We start from the raw sequence: 26,693 nt of genomic DNA on the forward strand, positions 1-26,693 counted from the left end.
GTTAATCATTTTGGATTGAAAAATTCTATTTAGTCGAGTCAGTCAAAGTTTGAATATAAACCAAATTTCATCCAATTCACATTTTCTCACAAACAAATTGGCTATAAATAGACCAAGTTACTGCTTCCTTCACCCTGGCCAGAGACAGGGCACATAGTAGTGATCAGACTGAACAATTATATTGTTTCCATGCAATACAGCATGTCAGGTCGCTAATGTTTAAGTGCATAAGCTGATACATTTACGGAGGAGTTCTTTTTGTGTCTGTCTGGTGTGATGTGTTATCAGGCTTGCTAAATAAATACCAGCGGAAAGTGGAGACTGCCTTAAACTTTGTGCATTGTGCACAGCCCGCGTGACCTGCGATTTCTGTGACCCTGATTGGTTAATAAGGCATGTAAAGAGCCTGTAGCAGCGCTCCAGTGTGACTGGAAGAGATCTTGTCTTTGAGTTGACAAATCATGAGGCAAATCGGTCTAAAATACAGAACTTTCCCCCTCTTTTTAACGTTTTGCGTTGATATATTTTATTAAACTAAATAAAAAATGGTGATTGTCAATGGCAAATGTAATTTCTCCACGTTTTCTGGCCAGGCCCTGTCATGCATGGACCCTAATACTTCTGATGGATTCATATTTTGTGAGAGGGCAACAAAGCATAACCTTTCACCAGTTCGTGAAATGTCTCGAATATGACAGTAATATGTCCAATACATATTTATTCTCTGTAGAACTGATAAGGACATACGTAGTCGCAATCCACACATCTGTCAGTTATCAGTGAGCTGTCACATTGCTGAGAGGGCATGGACAGGAATCAGGACAGAGGTTTGGAGGAAAGAATGTACCAAAGAAGTTCCTCCAACCAACCCACAGACTGCGGTCCTAACAGTTCAATAGTAATTAGAGCATTCCAGTCGGTGGCCTGGGAATAATATGTATTACAGAATGTCCTTTTCACCAGCAACTTTTTATTTATTTATCTGTCCTATTCTCACCGTAGTGATCGTGTTGCCAGGTGACTTGCCAGGAGGGTGTGTGTCATCTGTGTTTGTGAGAGAGTATATGTGTGTGTGAGTGAATGTCAGTGTATGTGTGTGTATCGGTTCCACCGAAGCCGCACGTACCTAGAGGGCCCCAGCCCCCAGATACTGTAAGAAGATAAAAGCTGAGGTTGCGGAATGTTCCTCCTCAATTGGAACAGGACAGAAGGTTAAAGTGTGACTCAACACTAAATCATCAGTGGTCTCGATGTCTCCCCATGTAACCTGACTCATGTTTGAGAAAGGGGAGAACTACTTGGTCTTGTTTTCTGATTTGACAATACATGAGGAGGGGCTGGTCTATTCCTACTTCTAGTGAAAGACTGTGGGACAAAGATGCACCAGGCGTGTCTCTCCATGAATGCACTCCGTTTATGTTTGTGTGTGTGTGTGTGTATATATATATATATATATATATAAACTCAGCAAAAAATAAATGTCCCCTTAATGTCAACTGTGTTAATTTTCAGCAAACTTAACATGTGTAAATATTTGTATGAACATAAGATTCAACAACAGACATGAACTGAACAAGTTCCACAGACTTGACATAGGCGTGACTAACATAAATGGAATAATGTGTCCCTGAATAAATGGGAGGGTCAAAATCAAAAGTAACAGTCAGTATCTGGTGTGGCCACCAGCTGCATTAAGTACTGCAGTGCATCTACTCCTCATGGACTGCACCAGATTTGCCAGCTCTTGCTGTGAGATGTCACCCCACTCTTCCAACAAGGCACCTGCAAGTCCCTGGACGTTTCTGGGGGGAATGGCCCTAGCCCTCACTCTCCGATCCAACAGGTCCCAGATGTGCTAAACGGGATTGAGATCCTGGCTCATTACTGGCCATGGCAGAACACTGACATTCCTGTCTTGCAGGAAATCAAGCACAGAATGAGCAGTATGGCTGGTGGCATTGTCATGCTGGAAGGTCATGTCAGGATGAGCCTGCAGGAAGGGTACCACATGAGGATGTTTTCCCTGTAACACTCAGCGTTGAGATTGCCTGCAATGACAAAAAGCTCAGTCCGATGATGCTGTAACACACCGCCCCAGACCATGAAAGACCACCTCCAAATCGATCCCGCTCTAGAGGACAGGCCTCGGTGTAACGCTCAATCCTTTCGACAATAAACGTGAAACCGACCATCACCACTGGTGAAACAAAACCACGAATCCAGTGAAGAGCACTTTTTGCCAGTCCTGTCTGGTCCAGCGACGGTGGGTTTGTGCCCATGATGTCTGGTGAGAACCTGCCTGACAACGGGCCTACAAGCACTCAGTCCATCCTCTCTCAGCCTATTGCGGACAGTCTGAGCACTGATGGAGGGATTGTGTGTTCCTGGTGTAACTCGGGCAGTTGCTGTTGCCATCCTGTACCTGTCCCGTAGGTGTGATGTTCGGATGTACCGATCTTGTGCAGGTGTTACACGTGATCTGCCACTGCGAGGATGATCAGCTGTTGCCATGGCAATTTATTGCCCTGGCGACATCTGCAGTCCTCATGCCTCCTTGCAGCATGCCTAAGGCACATTCACACAGATGAGCAGGGACCCTGGGCATCTTTCTTTTTGTGTTTTTCAGAGTCAGTAGAAAGGCCTCTTTAGTGTCCTAAGTTTTCATAACTGTGACCTTAATTGCCTACCGTCTGTAAGCTGTTAGTGTCTTAACGACCGCCCCACAGGTGCATGCTCATTAATTGTTTATGGTTCATTGAACAAGCATGGCTAACAATGTTTAAACCCTTTACAATGAAGATCTGTGAAGTTATTTGGATTTTTACAAATTATCTTTGAAAGACAGGGTCCTGAAAAAGGGACGTTTCTTTTTTTGATGAGTTTATTACATAAATATATATATATATATAGTGGGGCAAAAAAGTATTTAGTCAGCCACCAATTGTGCAAGTTCTCCCACTTAAAAAGATGAGAGAGGCCTGTAATTTTCAACATAGGTACACTTCAACTATGACAGACAAAATGAGAAAGAAAATTCCAGAACATCACATTGTAGGATTTTTAATGAATTTATTTGCAAATTATGGAAAATAAGTATTTGGTCAATAACAAAAGTTTATCTCAATAATTTGTTATATACCCTTTGTTGGCAATGACAGAGGTCAAACGTTTGCTGTAAGTCTTCACAAGGTTTTCACACACTGTTGCTGGTATTTTGGCCCATTCCTCCATGCAGATCTCCTCTAGAGTAGTGATGTTTTGGGGCTGTTGCTGGGCAACACGGAGTTTCAACTCCCTCCAAAGATTTTCTATGGGGTTGAGATCTGGAGACTGGCTAGGCCACTCCAGGACCTTGAAATGCTTCTTACGAAGCCACTCCTTCGTTGCCCGGGCGGTGTGTTTGGGATCATTGTCATGCTGAAAAACCCAGCCACGTTTCATCTTCAATGACCTTGCTGATGGAAGGAGGTTTTCACTCAAAATTTCACAATACATGGCCCCATTCATTCCTTCCTTTACACGGATCAGTCGTCCTGGTCCCTTTGCAGATATTTCATTAAAAATCATCCGTTTCCAGCTACAATAGTCATTTACAACATTAACAATGTCTACACTGTATTTCTGATCAATTTGATGTTATTTTAATGGACAAAAAATGTGCTTTTCTTTCAAAAACAAGGACATTTCTAAGTGACCCCAAACTTAATGTGTGTGTGTTTTTTAACATTTTATTTTTTTAACAGTTAATTCTTGTCATTTACCAGTAATCTACAATGTTTGGTTACAGTCATTTCTGGTAGTTCAATAAATATATGAATAGATGTTCCATTCTCAGTGTGTCCTTACGACTTCTACAAGGTCCCAATTCTACACACAGGAATATGTTGAGGATTTGAACAGAACAGAGAAAAAGGCGATATTAAAAATACATCATTTATTACCTTAATAAAATGTCAAAGAAAATTCAACATGAAATGTTTTTGACAGTTACAAATTTACATTCACAGTAAAATGAATGCGACAACTGCATTCCAGCATCAAGGGATCCTCTCGGCTTGCAGTGTTCTTGAGTTGAGAACGCGAGTCTGACAAACAAAAAACTAATCAATATCGAAATCGAATAGTTGATTCCCAGTTCAGTGCACATCATAGCAAAACACTTCACAATTTAAAGTCAAAACCTGTGTTCTTATTGGAGAATTTCAGGTACAACCTCCCTGTTTCACTTCATTTCAAAGGGTTTTATCCTTACGGAACACCATCCAGATGACCAAATACTGTACCTGTATGCAGTTAAGAGCCACTCGGACTCACCTGTTTCTCCTCGGGGGAGAGCACGCCATCTACAACCACAACCTGGTACTGCCTATGTTTCAGGTTGCCAGAGAACTTCCTCAGGCGGCGGACAGCTGTGCCAACAGTGGAGCCATCTTGGCTCAGCAGTTTCCTCACATCTCCAGGTGAACAGCCAGGGTCCAGGAGCAACAGGCACAGGCTGCCATTCTTCTTCTGTTCCACTCCTACTATAGAGCGGCTATGGCCTGAGGATGTCGATAGAAGACATGGAGGAAACACACTAAAGCCTTGTTCACACTGCAAATCAGTTTTGTTTTTCAAATGCATTTTGGACTACTGACTTTCCACACAGCATGTTACAAGTGACCAAATCGGATTTGTGTGTGTTCAGATAGCATTCATTTGCTGACATGGCTATGCTAGTTATCATAGTAACAACGGGTGTGTGCACAGTGCTGTAGGCTGATTGGTGGTGGTGCTCATGCTTCCCATCACTCAGAAGTTATGTATCAAGGTAATAACAATGCCTGCCATGGATGTTTCCCCAGTTGCTTTGTATGTTCAAAAATCATAGTGTAAGAACACTTAAAGCCTCAAAAGGATAAGATGATCCAACTTTCAAATGGAATCATCTGGATAGCCACAGCAGTCAACTAGCTAGCAGTTTAGCTTTCTAGCATATTCACTCATTTGTTTGTAAACAATTAACAAGCAAGTTACTACCACATGTTCTTGTCAAACTGTCAACGGAGTAGCTAGCAACCAACAAGATATGCAAAAAAAGTCTAAAAAAACTAACACTTGAGGGAAAATAAATCTGGTTTGACCATTCACACAAGTCACACGGCCGGGAATCAGATTTGTATCGGACTTTAAAAACACCTATGACCGCAGGAAACAGAACAGATTTGAATCGGAATCGGATATGCAAATAAATAGGATTTGAGTCACTTCAAACTGCCAATGTGAACACGGCTTTAGAGATAACGTAGACACCAGATGTACAGTCGTGGCCAAATGTTTTGAGAATGACACAAATATTAATTTCCACAAGGTTTGCTGCTTCAGTGTCTTTAGATATTTTTGTCAGATGTTACTATGGAATACTGAAATATAATTACAAGTATTTCATATTTGTCAATGGCTTTTATTGACAATTACATGAAGTTGATGCAAAGAGTCAATACTTGCAGTGTTGACCCTTCTTTTTCAAGACCTTTGCAATCCACCCTGGCATGCTGTCAATTAACTTCTGGGCCACATCCTGACTGATGACAACCTATTCCTGCATAGTCAATGCTTGGAGTTTGTCAGAATTTGTGGGTTTTTGTTTGTCCACCCGCCTCTTGAGGATTGACCACAAGTTCTTAATGGGATTAAGGTCTGGTGAGTTTCCTGGCCATAGACCCAAAATATTGATGTTTTGTTCCCCGAGCCACTTAGTTATCACTTTTGTCTTATGGCAAGGTGCTCCATCATGCTGGAAAATACATTGTTCGTCACCAAACTGTTCCTGAATGGTTGGGAGAAGTTGCTCTCGAGATGTGTTGGTACCATTCTTTATTCATGGCTATGTTCATAGACAAAATTGTGAGTGAGCCCACTCCCTTGGCTGAGAAGAAACCCCACACATGAATGGTCTCAGGATGCTTTACTGTTGGCATGACACAGGATCGATGGTAGCGCTCACCTTGTCTTCTCCGGACAAGTTTTTTTCCAGATGTCCCAAACAATCGGAAAGAGGATTCATCAGAGAAAATTACTTTACCCCAGTCCTCAGCAGTCCAATCCCTGTACATTTTGCAGAATATCAGTCTGTCCCTGATGTTTTTCCTGGAGAGAAGTGGCTTCTTTGCTGCCCTTCTTGACACCAGGCCATCCTCCAAAAGTCTTCGCCTCACTGTGCGTGCAGATGCACTCACACCTGCCTGCTGCCATTCCTGAGCAAGCTCTGCACAGGTGGTCCCCGATCCTGCAGCTGAATCAACTTTAGGAGACAGTCTTGGCGCTTGCTGGACTTCCTAGGGCACCATGAAGCCTTCTTCACAACAATTGAACCGCTCTCCTTGAAGTTTTTGATGATCTGATAAATAGTTGATTTAGGTGTAATCTTACTGGCAGCAATATCCTTGCCTGTGAAGCCCTTTTTGTGCAAAGCAATGATGATGGCACGTCTTTCCTTGCAGGTAACCATGGTTGGCAGGGGAAGAACAATGATTCCAAGAACCACCCTCCTTTTGAAGCTTCCAGTCTGTTATTCGAACTCAATCAGCATGACAGAGTGATCTCCAGCCTTGTCCTCGTCAACATTCACACCTGTGTTAACGAGAGAATCACTGACATGATGTCAGCTGGTCCTTTTGTGGCAGGGCTGAAATGCAGTGGAAATGTTTTGGGGGAGGATTCAGTTCATTTGCATGGCAAATAATAATTTTGCAATTCATTTGATCACTCTTCATAACATTCTGGAGTATATGCAAATTGCCATCATACAAACTGAGGCAGCAGACTTTGTGAAAATTAATATTTGTGTCATTCTCAAAACTTTTGGCCACGACTGTACACACAGACAAAACAAAATCTCAAACACACTAGTACTGAGCGATTAACCAACATTTCAGTTTTTAATCAACTAATTGACCGACATAGATTCAGTTATTTTAATTCCATTTCATTCGTTTCTGTTCTGTGAGCTCGATGTGCAGTTTCTCTAGCGATAAATCAGATCAAGCCCAAACTGTGTGATGTAGTGGGGAGTTTAAGCTTCCACCAGGTCATTTTTCAACATAGTTAAATGCAGAAAACGTGGTAATTAACTACAATGTCTATAATCCACTGCACGCCCACCTACTTGTCCGGTCTGTGTGGAGCAGACATGGTAATTAACTACAATGACTATAATCCACTGCATGCCCACCTACTTGTCCAGTCTGTGTGGAGCAGACATGGTAATTAACTACAATGTCTATAATCCACTGCACGCCCACCTACTTGTCCAGTCTGTGTGGAGCAGACATGGTAATTAACTACAATGTCTATAATCCACTGCGCGCCCACCTACTTGTCCGGTCTGTGTGGAGCAGACATGGTAATTAACTACAATGTCTATAATCCACTGCGCGCCCACTTACTTGTCCGGTCTGTGTGGAGCAGACATGGTAATTAACTACAATGACTATAATCCACTGCATGCCCACCTACTAGTCCGGTCTGTGTGGAGCAGACATGGTAATTAACTACAATGTCTATAATCCACTGCACGCCCACCTACTTGTCCGGTCTGTGTGGAGCAGACATGGTAATTAACTACAATGACTATAATCCATTGCGCGCCCGCCTACTTGTCCGGTCTGTGTGGAGCACGCGTGATCGAGTGAGATAGAAAGCAGTTACTTCGAGAGGTATCTCTACCTGAAAATACATGATCTAAGTGATTGATAGTTGCTATTCAGCAGTCATTAAAGTATGTCTTATATACTTTGAAGAACCACTAAAATAGTGATTTTGGCAGACAGCATAGGCAGCAGCTCTATCGAGATGACTTAGAATGAAATAATAAAGTCATCAATTTAAACAAATGTAATATACACAATAACTGAAATATTTGATTAAATGTGAATAAGTGATAGTTAAGTGATAAGCAGTAATGGGCAGTCACTACCATCATGGGACTTTTATTGTTTTATGATGTGTTGTTGCAGCATTCAACCCACAAAATGTATAGTGCATTTAATATAAAAAAGTAATATAAAAAATATCGAAATCGAAATCCGTGATTATTTTTGAATGATCGAACCAAAACACAACAGACTTCAAAAAGCACTAATCACTCAGCACTAAACGACACACAAGAAAACATAAAGTAGACACACGCCATAAACAAATTCTACATTGGATATCAGTAACCCATCATCACCTAATCCATCCAATCCACTAAACCCATGTTAAGACTACCTTGGTGCTGGAGGTAGAGGGGCGGCTGTGTGGTCTGCACCACCCGGGGCGGTAGTCTGGCGCCACTGGCGCCAGTCTGAGAGAAGTACTGCTTCACCCAGTCAAAGAGGCGGGGGTGGGTGTCCCCTGGGCCCGTGGGCTGGTGGAAGTCTAGAACACGGGCACTGTGGGGACACAGGTTAGAGGTAACTGACTGAGAACAGACTCCATTTTCAACCATGTACATTCTATAGTGACTCTGTGTGTGTGTACACTGAGTATACAAAACACATTAGGAACACCTAATATTGAGCCACCCCCCTTCTCCCTCAGAACAGCTTCAATTCGCTAGGGCATGGACTCTAAAAATTGTAGACCTCCACAAGTCTGGTTCATCCTTGGGAGCAATTTCCAAACGCCTGAAGGTACCACGTTCATCTGTACAAACAATAGTACGCAAGTATAAACACCATGAGACCACGCAGCCGTCATACTGCTCAGGAAGGAAACGCGTTCTGTCTCCTAGAGATGAATGTACTTGGTGCGAAAAGTGCAAATCAATCCTAGAACAGCAGCAAATGACCTTGTGAAGATGCTGGAGGAAACAGGTACAAAAGTATCTATATCCACAGTAAAACGAGTCCTATATTGACATAACCTGAAAGGCCACTCAGCAAGGAAGAAGCGGCTGCTCCAAAACCGCCATAAAAAAGCAAGACTACGGATTGCAACTGCAAATGGGGATAAAGATCATACTTTTTGGAGAAATGTCCTCTGGTGTGATGAAACAAAAATAGAATTGTTTGGCCATAATGACCATCATTGTGTTTGGAGGAAAAAGGGGGAGGCTTGCAAGCCGAATAACACCATCATGTTGTGGGGGTGCTTTGCTACAGGAGGGACTGGTGCACTTCACAAAATAGATGGCGTCATGAGGAAGGAAAATGATGTGGATATATTGTAGCAACATCGCAAGACATCAGTCAGGAAGTTAAATCTTGGTCACAGATGGGTCTTCCAAATGAACAATGACCCCAAGCATACTTCCAAAGTTGTGGCAAAATGGCTTAAGGACAACAAAGTCAGGTATTGGAGTGGCCATCACAAAGCCCTGACCTCAATCCCATAGAAAATTTGTGGGCACAACTGAAAAAGTGTGTGCGAGCAAGGAGGCCTGTGTGAAGCTTGTGGAAGGCTACCTGAAACGTTTGACCCAAGTTAAACAATTTAAAGGCAATGCTACCAAATACTAATTGAGTGCATGTAAACTTCTGACCCACTGGAAATATGATGAATGAAATAAAAGCTGAAATAAATAATTCTCTCTACTATTATTCTGACATTTCACATTCTTAAAATAAAGTGGTGATTCTAACTGACCTAAAACAGAGAATATTTTGTAGGATTAAATGTCAGGAATTGTGAAAAACTGAGTTTAAATGTTTTTGGCTAAGGTGTATGTAAACCTCCGACTTCAACTGTACATACAGGAAACTGTTGAGTGTGAAAAAGCCAGCAGCATTGCATTTCTTGACACATGCCGGTGTTCCTGGCACCTACTACAATACCCCATTCAAAGGCAATTCAATATTTTGTCTTGCCCATTCCCCCGCTGAATGGCACTCACACACAATCCATGTCTTAACTGCCTCGAGTCTTAACAATCCTTCTTTAACCTGTCTCCTCCCCTTCATCTACACTGATTGAAGTGGATTTAACAAGTGACATCCATAAGGGATCATAGCTTTCACCTGGTCAGTCCATGTCATGGAAAGAGTAGGTATTCTTTTTATTTTGTATACTCAGGTCTGTGTGTCCATTCAGGTGTATCTAATTCAAATATAGCTGGCTACACAAATGTGTTATGTTCTAATGCGTGTAGTATGTTATCGTTCTGTGTGTGACTCTCTGGGCTCTAACCTGACTCTGAGGGAGGTGCAGAGAGCGTAGATCTCCGTAGCTCCTATCCAGGCCCGCGTGCCCTGTAGTCGCTGGTTAAAGTGGGTGGCACCCTGTGGGTCTAACCCCTCCCGCCACGCCCCCTCTATCAACACCTGCACCCGGGGGATGCTGGGTACTGACCCCTCTGGGTGAGGAGGGAGAGGGGGGCAAGGAAAAGATGCCATGATAGAAGATTTAAGAGAAAGTTAGTTTAGGAGATGACATGGTAAAAAGGCTTTTTGAGAGGGCTGCATTCAACTGTTTCATTAAGTGATCCAGACAGCTACTGGATTTGAGAGAATGGTAAACAATTGTGGAATGTGAGGTTTTGGAATATGTGTCTCTGTCTCTGTGTACCTGAGAGACAGGTAGTGTAGGGCTCCATTCTTTTCAGAGAAGACAGGAGCATCTGGAAGTTTCTGTAGCCACATCCCCAGCCCTTATCCCCCTCTGAAGAGCAGAAGTGGTCTGTGTCAGCACTCAGCCACACGTGGACACAGTCTCTGACCTCCCTCTGGTAGTAAACATACAGAGCACCCAGCACACCTGACAGAATGAGAGGAATACAATAAACAAAGAGAATGACAAAGACAGAGAGAAAGAGAAAGGGGGGGGGGCTAAGGTGGAGATGGCACCCCCCCCCCCTCAATTGAAAGAAGACAGTTATTAATGACAGGCTAAATAAAAGTAGGCTAAATAAAATGAAGGAAAAACATTTGTAAAACAGGGTTTAATTTCCTGAGAGATGGTAGATAGACATCTGTATAAACAGATAACGTGATGTGATCTAAACAACTCAGTTTGAGAACATAGTAAATAATGAGGGAGCTATGTTAGTCAAGATCCGGGTAAGAAATTTAATCACACACACCCTGCGTTCTGGTCCTGCCATCGTCGACCCCTGAGGCCAGAGCCTCCATCATCTCTGCTCTCTTGTTGTGGAAGTCAGCAGGCACCATGACACCTCGAGACACGGCTTTCTCCATGGTCCTCTCCATTTGTTTGCGGTAGCCCCCTCTCCCATCCACACCAAACTGCCTCTAAACACACACACACACAACAAGGGGTCAGGGTGAGGTCACCACCACACTCAGCATACATAAGCAGACACACATATACTGGAAATCATGTTGGCTGACGTGCAGAAACACAAATAAACCACACACTTCCTACATAAGCCCTGTGACAAAGCACAGACGAGTCAAATGGTGCATCATGCAGCAAGGTCAAATCCACTACTCCAGTGTTATTATGGTTGTGCTTTATAAGAACCTGCAGCTTCTTGAACTCCTCTGCCTCCCTCTTGGCCTCCTGCTCCTTCCTCCTCTGCTTCTCCTCCTCCTGCAGCCGTCTGGCCAGCCTCAGGTCTGAGTTAGGGCTCACTGCAACACACACAGGGTCAGTCACAATTCCCTCTCTCTAACACACCATGGGAATCAATCTTGTAGTCACAAAACTGATGTGAAGACAGCTGCATGTGAGAGCTCAGCGGCATGTGCTGGCAGGTTGTATAAGTTCCGTTCAGTTCAAACTTTATAGTCCCCAGAGGGAAATTCATAGTTCAAAACCGATCACACAAAGGACAAATTACACATCATTATATTGCAACTTCAGGAGCTGGCTGCATGTGCAAATCAAATACGGGGTACTACACCATCCTCTATCTCTACCGAGACCCGTTGTTATAACATGGCTACATCTAAGCAGGAGATAAAACATGTTGGAAGCACAACTTGCAGACTTGTTTACGTGTTGCTGTGCGTTTTGTTGCCAACCTTACTTTGCTACCTGACAACTTTACGGTTTTTACTTTTTAATTACCGTTTATATTTTTAGTTTTTCCCTCACTCAACTTTTTTTCATTCAACTTTTTCACCCGGACGCTTTACCTGGACGTGGTTCGTCAGGACGACCACCAGCCGAAGCTAAGTAGTAACATTAACACGATGCCTTCTAATTGCAGTCGCTGTTCTCATAATATAGAGGAGAACCTTACGGCGAGGATAGCTGTGCTGCAAGCCCAGCTTCAGACACAATCGTTAGGCAAGGGTCATTTCAGTGTACGAAAGGATGAAACAGCGTCTGTGCCACCAGTAAGTACAGATAGTAGTAGAAATCCCTTCACATGGTCCCCGCAGCCTGACAACTTTCTCATGGTTTCTGGAGGGAAATGCTGTAGGAATGCTCAACCGGTGTCGCTCATTCAGCCGACAGAAACTTTCAACAGGTTTTCCCCATTAAGCAGCGAGTCGGAGTCTGAGGCCGAGCCTTCTCTGGTCTCTACTCTTCCTGTTACGGGGTCTGAGATGCCGAAGCCTCCCAGCATTAGCTCTGACAAATTGAAAACACTAGTCATTGGCGACTCCATTACCCGCAGTATTAGACATAAAACGAATCATCCAGCGATCCGGGTATTTGTTTACCTGAGAAGTATATCTCTACTGTTTACCAGGGGGGGGCAAGGCTACCGACGTTAAGGCTAATCTGAAGATGGTGCTGGCTAAAGCTAAAACTGGCGAGTGTCGAGAGTATAGGGATATTGTTATCCACGTCGGCACCAACAATGTTGGTTACTGTTTACAGGCCTCCTGGGCCATATATACAGCGTTACTCACTGAGTTCCCTGAATTCCTATCCGACCTTGTAGTCATAGCAGATAATATTCACATTTTTGGTGATTTTAATATTCACATGGAAAAGTCCACAGACCCACTCCAAAAGGCTTTCGGAGCCATCATCGACTCAGTGGGTTTTGTCCAACATGTCTCTGGACCTACTCACTGTCACAGTCATACTATGGACCTAGTTTTGTCCCATGGAATAAATGTTGTGGATCTTAATGTTTTTCCTCATAATCCTGGACTATCGGACCACCATTTTATTATGTTTGCCATCGCATCAAATAATCTGCTCAAACCCCAACCAAGGAGCATCAAAAGTCGTGCTATAAATTCTCAGACAACCTAAAGATTCCTTGATGACCTTCCAGACTCCCTCTGCCTACCCAAGGACGTCAAGAGGACAAAAATCAGTTAACCACCTAACGGATTATTGCGCAATTTAAACTTGCGCAATACACTAGATGCAGTTGCACCCCTAAAAACTAAAAACATTTGTCATAAGAAACTAGCTCCCTGGTATACAGAAAATACCCGAGCTTCCAGAAAATTGGAATGGAAATGGCGCCACACCAAACTGGAAGTCTTCTGACTAGCTTGGAAAGACATTACCATGCAGTATCGAAGAGCCCTTACTGCTGCTCGATCATCCTATTTTTCCAACTTAATTGAGGAAAATAAGAACAATCCGAAATACTGGACCCTATTCCAAATAAACTACTGAAAGAGCTGCTTCCTGTGCTTAGCCCTCCTATGTTGAACATAATAAACGGCTCTCTATCCACCGGATGTGTACCAAACTCACTAAAAGTGGCAGTAATAAAGCCTCTCTTGAAAAAGCCCAACCTTGACCCAGAAAATATAAAAAACTAATCGGCCTGTCGACTCTTCCATTCCTCTCAAAAATTTTAGAAAAAGCTGTTGCGCAGCAACTCACTGCCTTCCTGAAGACAAACAATGTATACGAAATACTTCAGTCTGGTTTAAGACCCCATCATAGCACTGAGACTGCACTTGTGAAAGTGGTAAATTACCTTTTAATGGCGTCAGACCGAGGCTCTGCATCTGTCCTCATGCTCCTAGACCTTAGTCCTGCTTTTGATACCATCGATCACCACATTCTTTTGGAGAGATTGGAAACCCAAATTGGTCTACAACAGACAAGTTCTGGCCTGGTTTAGATCTTATCTGTCGGAAAGATATCAGTTTGTCTCTGTGAATGGTTTGTCCTCTGACAAATCAACTGTAAATTTCGGTGTTCCTCAAGGTTCCGTTTTAGGACCACTATTGTTTTCACTATATATTTTTACCTCTTGGGGATGTCAATCGAAAACATAATGTTAACTTTCACTGCTATGCGGATGACACACAGCTGTACATTTCAGTGAAACATGGTGAAGTCCCAAAATTGCCCTCGCTAGAAGCCTGTGTTTCAGACATAAGGAAGTGGATGGCTGCAAACTTTATACTTTTAAACTCGGACAAAACAGAGATGCTTATTCTAGGTCCCAAGAAACAAAGAGATCTTCTGTTGAATCTGACAATTAATGTTGATGGTTGTACAGTCGTCTCAAATAAAACTGAAGGACCTCGGCGTTACTCTGGACCCCGATCTCTCTTTTGACGAACATATCAAGACTGTTTCAAGGACAGCTTTTTTCTATCTACGTAACATTGCAAAAATCTGAAACTTTCTGTCCAAAAATGATGCAGAAAAATGTATCCATGTTTTTGTTACTTCTAGGTTAGACTACTGCAATGCTCTACTTTCCGGCTACCCGGATAAAGCACCAAATAAACTTCAGTTAGTTCTAAATACGACTGCTAGAATCCTGACTTGAACCAATAAATGTGATCATATTACTCCAGTGCTAGCCTCCCTACACTGGATTCCTTTTAAGGCAAAGGCTGATTTCAAGGTTTTACTGCTAACCTACAAAACATTACATGGGCTTGCGCCTACCCATCTTCCGATTTGGTCCTGCCGTACATACCTACACGGTCACAAGATGCAGGCCTCCTAATTGTCCCTAGAATTTCTAAGCAAACAGCTGGAGGCAGGGCGAGAGACGCAGACTCGGTCTCAACCTTTAAGTCTTTACTGAAGACTCATCTCTTCAGTGGGTCATATGATTTAGTGTAGTCTGGCTCAGGAGTGTGAAGGTGAACGGAAAGGCTATGGAGCAACGAACCGCCCTTGCTGTCTCTGCCTGGCCGGTTCCCCTCTCTCCACTGGGATTCTCTGCCTCTAACCCTATTACAGGGGCTGAGTCACTGGCTTACTGGTGCTCTTCCATGCCGTCGCTAGGAGGGATGCGTCACTTGAGTGGGTTGAGTCACTGACGTGATCTTCCTGTCTGGGTTGGTATCCCCCCTTGGGTTGTGCCATGGCGGAGATCTTTGTAGGCTATACTCGGCCTTGTCTCAGGATGGTAAGTTGGTGGTTGAAGATATCCCTGTAGTGGTGTGGGGGCTGTGCTTTGGCAAAGTGGGTGGGGTTATATCCTGCCTGTTTGGCCCTGTCTGGGGGTATCATTGGATGGGGCCACAGTGTCTCCTGACCCCTCCTGTCTCAGCCTCCAGTATTTATGATGCAGTAGTTTATGTGTCGGGGGGCTAGGGTCAGTCTGTTATATCTGGAGAACTTCTCCTGTCTTATCCAGTGTCCTGTGTGAATTTAAGTATGCTCTCTCTAATTCTCTCTTTCTTTCTCTCCGAGGACCTGAGCCCTAGGACCATGCCTCAGGACTACCTGGCATGATGACTCCTTGCTGTCCCCAGTCCACCTGGCCGTGCTGCTGCTCCAGTTTCAACTGTTCTGCCTGCGGCTATGGACCCCTGACCTCTTCACCGGATGTGCTATCTGTCCCAGGTAGCAGTTTTCAACTCTCTAGAGACAGCAGGAGCGGTAGAGATACTCTTAATGATCGGCTATGAAAAGCCAACTGACATTTACTCCTGAGGTGCTGACTTGCTGCACCCTTGACAACTACTGTGATTATTATTATTTGACCATGCTGGTCATTTATGAACATTTGAACATCTTGGCCATGTTCTGTTATAATCTCCAACCGGCACAGCCAGAAGAGGACTGGCCACCCCTCATAGCCTGGTTCCTCTCTAGGTTTCTTCCAAGGTTTTGGCCTTTCTAGGGAGTTTTTCCTAGCCACCGTGCTTCTACACCTGCATTGCTTGCTGTTTGGGGATTTAGGCTGGGGTTCTGTTAGAGGTCGACCGATTATGATTTTTCAACGCCGATACCGATTATTCGAGGACCCAAAAAAAAGCCAAAACCGATCAATCGGCAGTTTTTTTTGACAATTACAACAATACTGAATGAACACTTATTTTTATTATTATTTTTGTTGTTGTTGAATTTTACCCCTTTTTCTCCCCAATGTCATGGTATCCAATTGTTTTAGTAGCTACTATCTTGTCTCATCGCTACAACTCCCGTACGGGCTCGGGAGAGACGAAAGTTGAAAGTCATGCGTCTTCCGATACACAACCAAGCCGCACTGCTTCTTAACACAGCGCGCATCCAACCCGGAAGCCAGCCGCACAAATGTGTCGGAGGAAACACCGTGCACCTGGCAACCTTGGTTAGCTCGCTCTGCGCCTGGCCCGCCACAGGAGTCGCTGGTGCGCGATGAGACAAGGATATCCCTACCGGCCAAGCCCTCCCTAACCCGGACGACGCTAGGCCAATTGTGCGTTGCCCCACGGACCTCCCGGTCGCGGCCGGTTACGACAGAGCCTGGGCGCGAACCCAGGGTCTCTGGTGGCACAGCTGGCGCTGATGAACACTTATTTTAACTTAATATAATACATCAATAAAAATCAATATCGCCTCAAATAAATAATGAAACATGTTCAATTTGGTTTAAATAATGCAAAAACAAAGTGTTGGAGAAGTAAAAGTGCAATATGTGCCATGTAAAAAAGCTAATGTTTGAGTTCCTTGCTCAGAACATGAGAACATAGTTGGTGGTTACTTTTAACATGAGACTTCAATATACCAAGGTAAGAGGTTTTAGGTTGTCGTTAATATAGTATTTATAGGACTATTTCTCTCTATACCATTTGTATTTCATATACCTTTGACTATTGGATGTTCTTACAGGCACTATAGCATTGCCAGTGTAACAGTATAGCTTCCGTCCCTCTCCTCGCCCCTACCTGGGCTCGAACCAGGAACACATCGACAACAGCCACACTCGAAGCAGCGTTACTCATCGCTCCACAAAAGCCACGGCCCTTGCAGAGCAAGGGGAATAACTACTCCAAGTCTCAGAGCGAGTGACATTTGAACCGCTATTAGCGCGCACCCAGCTAACTAGCTAGCCATTTCACATCGGTTACACCAGCCATTAGGCTGATAGGCAGCGCTGTGCTTGCGAAGAGCTGCTGGCAAAACGCACGAATGTGCTGTTTGAATGAATGCTTAAGAGCCTGCTGCTGCCTACCATCGCTCAGTCAGAGTGCTCTAACAAATCATAGACTTAATTATAACATAACACACAGAAATACGAGCCTTTGGTCATTAATATTGTCGAATCCGGAAACTATCATTCCGAAAACAAAACGTTTATTATTTCAGTGAAATACGGAACCGTTCGATATTTTATCTAACGGGTGGCATCCCTAAGTCTAAATATTCTTGTTGCATTGCATAACCTTCAATGTTATGTCATAATTACGTAAAATTCAGGCAAATTAGTTCGCAATGAGCCAGGCGGCCCAAACTGTTGCATATACCCTGACTCTGCGTGCAATGAGTCAAAAGTGCATTGAAATTACTTAGGAAATTTGCACACTTTGGAGAGGTGTGTGGCCACTAGGAGACACCACTTAGTCCTCTCACTCAAACTTTTGTATTTATTTTGTCTTATGTTGCACCTATGCCCACATTTTCCAGGAATATCCTTATCATGTTACTGAATGTATCCAGAGTATTTTCAGATTTCGTTATCTACAAATGCAGCGAAAGTAAATGTAAAATGCACATGCAAACAACACTAATGTTTGGATTTAGTCTGTGAACTGTTGTGTCCTCACCTTTGGTCTAATAATTTCCCCATAATCGCCAAACTGTTCCCCTTCAACTGCTACCATGGTTATTCATCTGCTTTTCATATTTCTTCCTTAAGATACACTTCCAATTCAACCCTATAGGACAATTTCCACAAGTGTAAACACAAAATCCCAATTAAACCTGTGTTCCCATCACATATGATTGTTTAAATCAAGCCATACCTGCACTAGTGACTGTGCCATAGTCAAGATGCAGCTCCACATGTTCCTGTAGGGAGTAGCAGTCTCCACACACCACAGAACACAGGGGACACTCATAACTCTTCCCACCTGAGGACGAGGTCAGGGACACACACAGCGGTTAAAAGTGATATCAACGGGGCATTTGTATTTAAATCATTATTCATCCAGGTTATTCTTGTTGAGATAAAACCTCTCTTGCAAGTTCATTTAGATTTTTTGGGGAGTATTATACCTGAATCAGTAAGACATGGGCAGAGTGAGAGCCTCAACATCTGTGGATCTGCCATAGGCAGGCTTCTTCCTCTGTTTGGTTGAACTATGTTTGTTCCTATGAAGAAAAGCATGAGACAAACCTGAGCTGTTGCTGGATGATGCTGCCTCGGTTGATGATGTGGCCCCCAGGACAGCCTCTGAAAAGACAGATACAGATTATGTCAGAGTCAGAGACTTAACACAATGGATTGTGCCTCATGTTCTGTCTGCCTATTTTGCTACCTGACAACTTTACGGTTTTTACTTTTTAATTACCGTTTATATATATATATATATATTTTTTTTTTTCCCTCAACTTTTTCACTCCGGACGCTTTATCTGGACACGATTCGTCAGGACCTCCAACAGCCGAAGCTAAGTAGTAACATTAACATGATGCCTTCTAATTGCAGTCGCTGTACTCGCCTTACGGCAAGGATAGCTGTGCTACAAGCCCAGCTTCAGACGCAATCGTTAGGCAAGGGTAATTTCAGTGTAGGAAAGGATGAAACAGCGTCTGTGCCACCAGTAAATACAGAGAGTAGTATAAATCCTCTGGCACAGTCCCCGCAGCCGGACAACTTTCTCACGGTTTCTGGAAGGAAATGCTGTAGGAATGCTCAACCGGTGTCGCTCATTCAGCCGACAGAAACTTTCAACCGGTTTTCCCCATTAAGCAGCGAGTCGGAGTCAGAGGCCGAGTCTTCTCTGGTCTCTACTCATCTCGTTACGGGGTCTGAGACGCCGAAGCTTCCCACCATTAGCTCTGACAAATTGAAAACTCTAGTCATTGGCGACTCCATTACCCGCAGTATTAGACTTAAAACGAATCATCCAGCGATCATACACTGTTTACCAGGGGGCAGGGCTACCGACGTTAAGGCTAATCTGAAGATGGTGCTGGCTAAAGCTAAAACTGGCGAGTGTAGAGAGTATAGAGATATTGTTATCCACGTCGGCACCAACGATGTTAGGATGAAACAGTCAGAGATCACCAAGCGCAACATAGCTTCTGCGTGTAAATCAGCTAGAAAGATGTGTCGGCATCGAGTAATTGTCTCTGGCCCCCTCCCAGTTAGGGGGAGTGATGAGCTCTACAGCAGAGTCTCACAACTCAATCGCTGGTTGAAAACTGTTTTCTGCCCCTCCCAAAAGATAGAATTTGTAGATAATTGGCCCTCTTTCTGGGACTCACCCACAAACAGGACCAAGCCTGACCTGCTGAGGAGTGACGGACTCCATCCTAGCTGGAGGGGTGCTCTCATCTTACCTACCAACATAGACAGGGCTCTAACTCCTCTAGCTCCACAATGAAATAGGGTGCAGGCCAGGCAGCAGGCTGTTAGCCAGCCTGCCAGCATAGTGGAGTCTGCCACTAGCACAGTCAGTGTAGTCAGCTCAGCTATCACCATTGAGACCGTGTCTGTGCCTCGACCTAGGTTGGGCAAAACTAAACATGGCGGTGTTCGCCTTAGCAATCTCACTAGGATAAAGACCACCTCCATTCCTGTCATTATTGAAAGAGATCATGATACCTCACATCTCAAAATAGGGCTACTTAATGTTAGATCCCTTACTTCAAAGGCAATTATAGTCAATGAACTAATCACTGATCATAATCTTGATGTGATTGGCCTGACTGAAACATGGCTTAAGCCTGATGAATTTACTGTGTTAAATGAGGCCTCACCTCCTGGCTACACTAGTGACCATATCCCCCGTGCATCCCGCAAAGGCGGAGGTGTTGCTAACATTTACGATAGCAAATTTCAATTTACAAAAAAAAAAATACGTTTTCGTCTTTTGAGCTTCTAGTCATGAATTCTATGCAGCCTACTCAATCACTTTTTATAGCTACTGTTTACAGGCCTCCTGGGCCATATACAGCGTTCCTCACTGAGTTCCCTGAATTCCTATCGGACCTTGTAGTCATAGCAGATAATATTCTAATCTTTGGTGACTTTAATATTCACATGGAAAAGTCCACAGACCCACTCCAAAAGGCTTTCGGAGCCATCATCGACTCAGTGGGTTTTGTCCAACATGTCTCTGGACCCACTCACTGTCACAGTCATACGCTGGACCTAGTTTTGTCCCATGGAATAAATGTTGTGGATCTTAATGTTTTTCCTCATAATCCTGGACTATCGGACCACTATTTTATTACGTTTGCAATTGCAACAAATAATCTGCTCAAACACCAACCAAAGAACATCAAAAATCGTGCTATAAATTCACAGACAACACAAAGATTCCTTGATGTCCTTCCAGATTCCCTCTGTCTACCCAAGGACGCCAGAGGACAAAAATCAGTTAACCACCTAACTGAGGAACTCAATTTAACCTTGCGCAATACCCTAGATGCAGTTGCACCCCTAAAAACTAAAAACATTTCTCATAAGAAACTAGCTCCCTGGTCCACAGAAAATACCCGAGCTCTGAAGCAAGCTTCCAGAAAATTGGAACGGAAATGGCGCCACACCAAACTGGAAGTCTTCCGACTAGCTTGGAAAGACAGTACCGTGCAGTACCGAAGAGCCCTTACTGCTGCTCGATCATCCTATTTTTCTAACTTAATTGAGGAAAATAAGAACAATCCGAAATTCCTTTTTGATACTGTCGCAAAGCTAACTAAAAAGCAGCATTCCTCAAGAGAGGATGACTTTCACTTTAGCAGTGATAAATTCATGAACTTCTTTGAGGAAAAGATTATGATTTTTAGAAAGCAAATTACGGACGCCTCTTTAAATCTGCGTATTCCTTCAAAGCTCAGTTGTCCTGAGTCTGCACAACTCTCCCAGGACCTAGAATCAAGAGAGACGCTCAAGTGTTTTAGTACTATATCTCTTGACACAATGATGAAAATAATCATGGCCTCTAAACCTTCAAGCTGCATACTGGACCCTATTCCAAATAAACTACTGAAAGAGCTGCTTCCTGTGCTTAGCCCTCCTATGTTGAACATAATAAACGGCTCTCTATCCACCGGATGTGTACCAAACTCACTAAAAGTGGCAGTAATAAAGCCTCTCTTGAAAAAGCCAAACCTTGACCCAGAAAATATAAAAAACTATCGGCCTATATCGAATCTTCCATTCCTCTCAAAAATCTTAGAAAAGGCTGTTGCGCAGCAACTTACTGCCTTCCCGAAGACAAACAATGTATACGAAATGCTTCAGTCTGGTTTTAGACCCCATCATAGCACTGAGACTGCACTTGTGAAGGTGGTAAATGACCTTTTAATGGCATCGGACCGAGGCTCTGCATCTGTCCTCGTGCTCCTAGACCTTAGTGCTGCTTTTGATACCATCGATCACCACATTCTTTTGGAGAGATTGGAAACCCAAATTGGTTTACACGGACAAGTTCTGGCCTGGTTTAGATCTTATCTGTCGGAAAGATATCAGTTTGTCTCTGTGAATGGTTTGTCCTCTGACAAATCAACTGTAAATTTCGGTGTTCCTCAAGGTTCTGTTTTAGGACCACTATTGTTTTCACTATATATTTTACCTCTTGGGGATGTTATTCGAAAACATAATGTTAACTTTCACTGCTATGCGGATGACACACAGCTGTACATTTCAATGAAACATGGTGAAGTCCCAAAAGTGCCCTTGCTAGAAGCATGTGTTTCAGACATAAGGAAGTGGATGGCTGCAAACTTTCTACTTTTAAACTTGGACAAAACAGAGATGCTTGTTCTAGGTCCCAAGAAACAAAGAGATCTTCTGTTGAATCTGACAATTAATCTTAATGGTTGTACAGTCATCTCAAATAAAACTGTGAAGGACCTCGGCGTTACTCTGGAGCCTGATCTCTCTTTTGAAGAACATATCAAGACCATTTCAAGGACAGCTTTTTTCCATCTACGTAACATTGCAAAAATCTGAAACTTTCTGTCCAAAAATGATGCAGAAAAATTAATCCATGCTTTTGGCACTTCTAGGTTAGACTACTGCAATGCTCTACTTTTCGGCTACCCGGATAAAGCACTAAATAAACTTCAGTTGGTGCTAAATATGGCTGCTAGAATCCTGACTAGAACCAAAAAATTTGATCATATTACTCCAGTGCTAGCCTCTCTACACTGGCTTCCTGTCAAAGCGAGGGCTGATTTCAAGGTTTTACTGCTAACCTACAAAGCATTACATGGGCTTGCTCCTACCCATCTCTCTGATTTGGTCCTGCCGTACATACCTACATGTACGCTACGGTCACAAGACGCAGGCCTCCTAATTGTCCCTAGAATTTCGAAGCAAACAGCTGGAGGCAGGGCTTTCTCCTATAGAGCTCCATTTTTATGGAACGGTCTGCATACCCATGTCAGAGACGCAAACTCGGTCTCAACCTTTAAGTCTTTACTGAAGACTCATCTCTTCAGTGGGTCATATGATTGAGTGTAGTCTGGCCCAGGAGTGGGAAGGTGAACGGAAAGGCTCTGGAGCAACGAACCGCCCTTGCTGTCTCTGCCTGGCTGGTTCCCCTCTTTCCACTGGGATTCTCTGCCTCTAACCCTATCACAGGGGCTGAGTCACTGGCTTACTGGGGCTCTCTCATGCCGTCCCTGGAAGGGGTGCGTCACCTGAGTGGGTTGATTCACTGATGTGGTCATCCTGTCTGGGTTGTGCCATGGCGGAGATCTTTGTGGGCTATACTCAGCCTTGTCTCAGGGTGGTAAGTTGGTGGTTGAATATATCCCTCTAGTGGTGTGGGGGCTGTGCTTTGGCAAAGTGGGTGGGGTTATATCCTTCCTGTTTGGCCCTGTCCGGGGGTGTCCTCGGATGGGGCCACAGTGTCTCCTGACCCCTCCTGTCTCAGCCTCCAGTATTTATGCTGCAGTAGTTTGTGTCGGGGGGCTAGGGTCCGTTTGTATTATCTGGAGTACTTCTCCTGTCCTATTCGGTGTCCTGTGTGAATCTAAGTGTGCGTTCTCTAATTCTCTCCTTCGCTCTTTCTTTCTCTCTCTCGGAGGACCTGAGCCCTAGGACCATGCCCCAGGACTACCTGACATGATGACTCCTTGCTGTCCCCAGTCCACCTGGCCGTGCTGCTGCTCCAGTTTCAACTGTTCTGCCTTATTATTATTCGACCATGCTGGTCATTTATGAACATTTTAACATCTTGGCCATGTTCTGTTATAATCTCCACCCGGCACAGCCAGAAGAGGACTGGCCACCCCACATAGCCTGGTTCCTCTCTAGGTGTCTTCCTAGGTTTTGGCCTTTCTAGGGAGTTTTTCCTAGCCACCGTGCTTCTACACCTGCATTGCTTGCTGTTTGGGGTTTTAGGCTGGGTTTCTGTACAGCACTTTGAGATATCAGCTGATGTACGAAGGGCTATATAAATACATTTGATTTGAACTGTGTAGACTCGGACTGTCATGAGTTTCTACAGTCACAGTGTGTTCTGTGCTGAACTGTGTGGTCTAACTGTAGATACTGTACCTTCAGCTGGGCTCTCTTCTAGCAAGTGCAATTCAACATGTTCCTGTAGGATGAAGGCATCTGTGCAGACCAGAGCACACATAGGACAGGAAAACTGCTTCTCTACAAAAGACACACAGTACATAACAATGAGACACAGGATGATGACAAGACTAATGCAATCCATAGCGAGGAGTTTTTCAACCCACTCCACACAGCACTTGAATGCCGCACAGGAGCAGCTTCGGTAGCAGATTCATCCTCCCCAGAAGCTCCACAGAGCAGTTCAGAAGGCCATTTTTACCCACAGCCATGAGGCTTTTTAACGAGTGTAAATGACTCATTTATGGTGCCTTCTTAATAGGAATGTCGTTATTGCTGGTTTCCCAGCCGTAGGATAGACAATAGTATTTATCTTAAACTTGTCTCCATCTTTTATGGCTATTACCATGCAGGTGCATTCTTAGGTGTCTTCTAATTCATTTTTATCAGGCGTTTGTCATTCTCTTTGTAATTTATTAGTGATGCTGAGTGAAAACTATTTCCCAAGTTGGGATCAGTAAAGTGCTACTCTACTCAAATCAAAGGTTATATACTGACAATATACGTCTCCCTGCCCTAACGATGGGAGTTGTTGTCCACAAAGCGGCAAGGCAGACTGTCTAGCTCCTGCCTCTCTTTTCTTTGGATTGGTGGATTATTGTAATCCTTTTTTGAATATTCGACAAGGGTTGTTGACGTTAACCGCCTGTATTCAATGCGAGAGATGCTGCTAGCCTCATCCCATGAATATGCATAGCCATCTCCGAGATAGTGTTTGTTCTCAAGTGACAATGATGTCATGTGTCCTACTTATGTCAGTACACTCATAACAACTTAAGCATAACAAAATGTCTATTACAAATCAACTTCACGTAGAAAATAAGCCATTCATTTTCTTGTTGGCTAAATTCGACAATCTCTTGCTTGGTGGGCGAAACAACAAAAACCACCACCTGATGAAGACAGACAGATTGTCCGCTGAGTTGGGCCTCTCTCTTCCACTTCGGTACAACAAACCAACTAAACCTAATATCAGTCAGTACAAAAAAGAAACTGATGAGGTTTACAAAAACGTGTTGCAATTGAAGACAGATTAAAGTGCGGCAGAGCCCGCGAGCACCAGATAGCATGGACTGTTAATGGGATGCATTGATAGTTCATCAATGGGCTATCAAACCACCTAATATCAGTCAGTACGACAAACCAACTAATATCAGTCAGTACGACAAACCACCTAATATCAGTCAGTACGACAAACCACCTAATATCAGTCAGTACGACAAACCACCTAATATCAGTCAGTACGACAAACCACCTAATATCAGTCAGTACGACAAACCAACTAATATCAGTCAGTACGACAAACCATTTCAGTCAGTATGACAAACCTCCTAATACCAGTCAGTACGAAAAACCACCCATCATCAGTCAGTACGAAAAACCACCCATCATCAGTCAGTACGACAAACCATCTAATATCAGTCAGTACCAGCAAACCAACTAATATCAGTCAGCACAACAAACCATCTAATATCAGTCAGTACGACAAACCAACTAATATCAGTCAGTACGACAAATCATATCAATTAGTACAACAAATAAACTAATATAATTTAGTAAAAACAACTAATATCAGTCAGTACGACAAACCATTTCAGTCAGTACGACAAACCACCTAATATCAGTCAGTACGACAAACCACCTAATATCAGTCAGTACAACAAACCAGGACAGATGTAACAACACCCCCTAAAATAAACCTTTAAGTGGGGAGGAGAAACGCTTCTGTTTGACTGTGGTGTGCTCTGCGGATCCCACTCCCACAGAGTCCTCAGCATTACAGTGTCTGCTAGTAGGCCTACTGGAGTCCTGAGCTGATCTCAGAAAGCCCGTAGACACTGAAGAGGTGGGTTCAACAATGGCCACTGCTCGCCCTCCACCGGACTCCCCCCTACTAAAAGCTTGGGGGGATACAGTCATTCGCTCCTTAGACTCCAGTGTGCTATTGGATGTCCTGAGTGAGACCCCTCCTCCAATGGTGTCAAACCTGTTCCCATTGGCTACTCCTTTTTCAGAACCCTCAGACCTAGACAAACCAATGGCTTGTTTGCAGTGACTGTCCACTATGGTGGTAGAGGGAGTAGGACTTGAGCTGGGCCTGACAAGACTGTGACCACCTCTACCCTCTGCTCCGTCATGGTCCTGCTTCTCTTTGTGTGTGGTATTGATGTGGAAGCGGAGTTCGTTGTAGGTGACTCCGGACCAGGAACAGAGGGGGCAGCCCATGTCATTCTCCATGTGGCTCAGGAGGAGATGGGTCTTCATGTCCTTGTCCAACACCAATTCCTCGCCACAAATCTCACACGTCAGCATGGCTTGTTGTTTCTGGTGCTCAGCTGTCACACTAACACTGAAATGAAGATAAACGAAGATAACATTAATTGTCAGTAAATAAATAGGAATTAACTGGAAGGATATCAATCCAAATTACGCCAAATATACCCAATAACGAAACAACGCAATGCCCACCTTTGTCAGCCAAGATGCAACAACGCAACTCCCATCTTTATCAGCTAAGATAGCTAGCCAAATTCTAACTCGGCTATTATAATTTATTCTGAATTTGTCTAGCTAATCAACATGTCAGTCTATGGACTAAAACATGACTTCAAAACGCTGAAAGATTGCTAACTATCTAACCATCATATTACTCACCGATTTCAAGAATATGGACGATGTGCCGTACTAATGCTTGACTTATGTGACTACTTTCAAAATATATGTGTTTCTGTTTCACTTTTCATTCATATGCCATCTTAGCAACGCTAGCTCGCTAGCTAACAACTTGACTTTACTGGCCCTGTTGGCTTCTCTTCCTTCAGTTTGAGCTGATGGATTTGACGTCACTGGT

General features: G+C 43.7%; 1 protein-coding gene across 2 annotated transcripts; it reads right to left on the reverse strand.

The window, feature by feature from the left end:
• Positions 1-3,919: 3,919 nt before the first annotated feature.
• LOC115140917 (zinc finger-containing ubiquitin peptidase 1-like) lies at positions 3,920-26,633 on the reverse strand. Of its 2 annotated transcripts, XM_029679375.2 has the most exons (12): positions 26,498-26,633; positions 25,543-26,192; positions 23,762-23,863; positions 18,419-18,475; positions 18,045-18,152; positions 11,443-11,552; positions 11,042-11,210; positions 10,528-10,716; positions 10,150-10,315; positions 8,251-8,414; positions 4,315-4,541; positions 3,920-4,085 (listed from the first exon to the last, which is right to left on the reverse strand). In XM_029679375.2, exons 2-12 carry the CDS (start codon positions 26,153-26,155, stop codon positions 4,038-4,040), a joined length of 1,953 nt encoding a protein of 650 aa, XP_029535235.1. In that variant the 5' UTR covers positions 26,156-26,192; positions 26,498-26,633; the 3' UTR covers positions 3,920-4,037. The 2 variants fall into 2 exon arrangements, with proteins under 2 accessions (XP_029535235.1, XP_029535236.1); XM_029679376.2 differs by lacking the exon at positions 18,045-18,152.
• Between the last annotated feature and the right edge of the window lie 60 nt (positions 26,634-26,693).

Source organism: Oncorhynchus nerka, linkage group LG14, assembly GCF_034236695.1.
Source record: "Oncorhynchus nerka isolate Pitt River linkage group LG14, Oner_Uvic_2.0, whole genome shotgun sequence".
NCBI lineage: Eukaryota > Metazoa > Chordata > Actinopteri > Salmoniformes > Salmonidae > Oncorhynchus > Oncorhynchus nerka.

Coding starts and splice junctions, on each gene's coding strand:
- LOC115140917 (XM_029679375.2), bottom strand. CDS start 26,155: ATGCTGACGTGTGAGATTTGTGGCGAGGAATTGGTGTTGGACAAGGAC. Junction 11,553..18,044: donor TGGCACAGTCACTAGTGCAG/GTATGGCTTGAT, acceptor TGTGTGTTGCAG/TGAGCCCTAACTCAGACCTG. Junction 8,415..10,149: donor TGCACCTCCCTCAGAGTCAG/GTTAGAGCCCAG, acceptor GTGTCCCCACAG/TGCCCGTGTTCTAGACTTCC.